Source organism: Microtus ochrogaster, chromosome 8 (genome assembly GCF_000317375.1).
Source record: "Microtus ochrogaster isolate Prairie Vole_2 chromosome 8, MicOch1.0, whole genome shotgun sequence".
Lineage (NCBI taxonomy): Eukaryota > Metazoa > Chordata > Mammalia > Rodentia > Cricetidae > Microtus > Microtus ochrogaster.
In genome coordinates this window covers 83,698,466-83,699,497 of record NC_022015.1, presented here as the reverse complement: position 1 = coordinate 83,699,497, position 1,032 = coordinate 83,698,466, and the positions used below count along the sequence as shown (strand labels likewise).

General features: G+C 48.7%; 1 protein-coding gene across 3 annotated transcripts in view; it reads left to right on the top strand.

Annotated features, from left to right (window-relative positions):
• The window catches only part of Nrap (nebulin related anchoring protein), a 69,527-nt gene that overhangs the window by 28,525 nt on the left and 39,970 nt on the right, over window positions 1-1,032 (top strand). For all 3 annotated transcript variants that reach the window (XM_005352514.2, XM_026781729.1, XM_005352513.2), the window contains one exon: window positions 693-890. In XM_005352514.2, coding sequence (XP_005352571.1) covers window positions 693-890 — 198 coding nt within the window. The remainder of the gene's footprint in view (window positions 1-692; window positions 891-1,032) is intronic.

The following is a 1,032-nucleotide window of genomic DNA, read 5'->3' as shown; positions in this document are numbered from 1 at the left end:
ACTGTCACTAACATCATGACCCTGTCATCATCACCACCACTGTCACCACAACTGTCACTAACATCATGACCCTGTCATCATCACCACCACCACTGTCGCCATGACTATAAGTGGCATCATGACCACCATCCTCTCGGCCATCAGTCATCATCATTGCTTCCATGGATACCGCTGTGGCCATCCATCATCCTTACCATCACCATTGCATTCTCGTCATCAGTGTGTGCTGTTTGCATGTGATGGTCCCTAGTCTAAGCACATTTCTTCCTCTATATTAATATTCATTACAACAGTTTCCTGAAGCAAAGTGGACCCTAAGGGAGTTGATTTGCCTTTCCAGAGGTTTCCCAGCTGGCAAAGGCCAGGCCAGGCTTGAGTTGGGGTTGTTTGGCTCTGCGGCTCGTGCTTTGTTGTTTTGCCTCTGAAAGCCTCTGCAGAAAACATCAACAATGCCTTCTCTTGCATCAATCATGCACAGGGTGAGGTTTGGTAAAAGACAGTCCTAGAGACAAGGGGTAGGGAACAGTACCAGTATGACCTTGGTAACATTGACTTGGGGCCACCGTTCTAACAGACAGGTGGTCTCACCCAGAATGCCAAATTTCCAAGAGCCCGAGAGTCTCTCCCACACTTTCACAGAACTCCCGCAAGAACAGTCTTAAATCAATGATTCTTGTTTTATTGCATTCAAGGTTGAATATAAGAAAGGGTTTGAAGAGAGTAAAACCCATTTCCACCTGCCCATGGACATGGTGAACCTCAGGCATGCTAAAAAGGCCCAAGCACTCGCCAGTGACCTCGACTACAGAAAGAAGCTGCATGAATATACAGTGCTCCCTGAGGATATGAAGACTCAGTGGGCCAGGAAAGCCTACGGGCTCCAGAGTGAGGTGAGTGAACCTATGCGGCCTCCACCCATGCACCTTGCCCTTGCATGCAATCTCAGAGTGATTGGAGCCTGTTCGTAAGTCCATTGTATGACACAGAGAACTAGGAGGAGCTAGAGCTGCCCCAGGTCCAGGGAGGACAGAC